Source organism: Myotis davidii, unplaced genomic scaffold, assembly GCF_000327345.1.
Source record: "Myotis davidii unplaced genomic scaffold, ASM32734v1 scaffold211, whole genome shotgun sequence".
Lineage (NCBI taxonomy): Eukaryota > Metazoa > Chordata > Mammalia > Chiroptera > Vespertilionidae > Myotis > Myotis davidii.
This window is the reverse complement of record NW_006282523.1, coordinates 1,524,525-1,526,097: the sequence shown is the minus strand read 5'-3', so window position 1 is coordinate 1,526,097 and position 1,573 is coordinate 1,524,525. Positions and strand designations below refer to the sequence as shown.

The window sequence follows — 1,573 nt, the reverse complement described above, 5'->3', positions numbered from 1 at the left end:
CCGTGCGCAGTCAGGACCCTTACCGGGCGGGAGTGTCCTTAGTTGGGGGCCGGCCCGTGGCATGGAAATGTCGGGATGATGGACACTGTTGTGCTCAAGCCGTCCCACTCGGGAGGTCATTTTAGGACCTGGCACGGGGCTGCAGGTGTGTGGCCTGGAGCCCAGCCCCCTGGACATGCCAGGGAGGGGCCTGTGTCTCCGGTTGCCCAGCCCCTGGCCGTGCACGGCTCTCCCTCAGTCCAGGCCTCCACGCTGCCCGGGAACCTGTGGGCGTGGGACAGGCGCTCACCTCCTGGCACTGCCCGTCTGTCCCGTGGCACTGCCCAGCCGGCTGGTGCCGTGTCACTCCTCCAAGGGGCTGGTCCTCAGGGTCCGGGTCTCGCACACAATGCGCTGTGACACGGGTGTGGGGCGCTGTGTGCATGTCCATCTTCCGCCTTCCTCCAGTCCAGCCCCGGTGGGCACGGCGGGGCCGTGGGGAATCCTCCCCTCCGAGGCCACCGGCCCCACTGACCATGTCCTCCCGCAGGGACGTGCGGCAGAAGGTCCAGCTCGCAATCGCCCAGGCCTTCGGCATCAGCGCGTCCTCGCTGTACCTGACGAAGCCCACCTTCTTCTCCCGCATCAACAGCACGGCGGCCCGCACGGCCCATGACGAGTACTGGCACGCGCACGTGGACAAGGTGGGCCTCCGGGCAGCTGCGGGGGCACGCACCAGGCGCTTGTCCACGGCCACCCCAGCTCGGCTCTGCCGGGCGTCCAAGCGCGTTCTCTATGGGGTGCATGTTACCTCGTTGTTGTTTTTATGTGTGTGTATTTTTTTATATTTTTTTTATTGGTTTCAGAGAGGAAGGGAGAGGGAGAGAGAGAAACATCAATGATGAGAGAGAATCACGGATCGGCCGCCTCCTGCACGCCCCACCCTGGGGATGGAGCCCGCAACCCGGGCATGTGCCCTGACCGGGAATCAAACCGTCACCTCCTGGCTCATAGGTCGACGCTCAACCACTGAGCCACAATGGCCGGGCGACCCTGGTTTTTAAAAAGCTTTGCTCCTCCCCCGGAGAAAGCGCAGGAGCTCTTGTTGCCGCCCTCACCCTGCACGTCCACGCGTTGGCCGTGGGTCCCGCACCTGCTACTCCCTGGGGCCACGGGCCGGGCTGTGACCGTGCGGGACCCCAGGGTGGGCCAGACGTGGGTGCAAGGAGAGCGCCCCTGAGGCGAGGCGGCGGGAGAGCCTGGGGCCTGCCGCCCTCGTGGGAAGAGCAGGTGCCGGCTCAGCTCAGCGGTGCCCTCCCCCTCGCCCGCAGGTGACCTACGGCTCCTTCGACTACACCTCGCTGCTGTACCTCTCCGACTACCTGGACGACTTCGGCGGGGGCCGGTTCGTGTTCATGGAGGAAGGGGCCAACAAGACGGTGGAGCCCAGAGCAGGTGGGACGTGCAGGCGGCCTGGGTGGGGGGTTTTCTGGGGCGGGCGCTGCGTTTATGGAGCGCTTGCTGTGTGCCCAGCTTTGCCTGGATCTGTGCCCGCTGGGCTGAGACCCCCAGGGGACCCAACAGGCAGAGGGTG

At 66.2% G+C, this 1,573-nt stretch overlaps 1 protein-coding gene across 1 annotated transcript in view; it reads left to right on the top strand.

Annotated features, from left to right (window-relative positions):
• Positions 1 to 1,573, top strand: part of OGFOD3 (2-oxoglutarate and iron-dependent oxygenase domain containing 3) — a 7,549-nt gene that overhangs the window by 4,780 nt on the left and 1,196 nt on the right. Inside the window, exons 6-7 of the mRNA XM_006753083.2 lie at positions 530 to 683; positions 1,311 to 1,434. Of these exons, the coding sequence (XP_006753146.1) occupies positions 530 to 683; positions 1,311 to 1,434 (278 nt within the window). The remainder of the gene's footprint in view (positions 1 to 529; positions 684 to 1,310; positions 1,435 to 1,573) is intronic.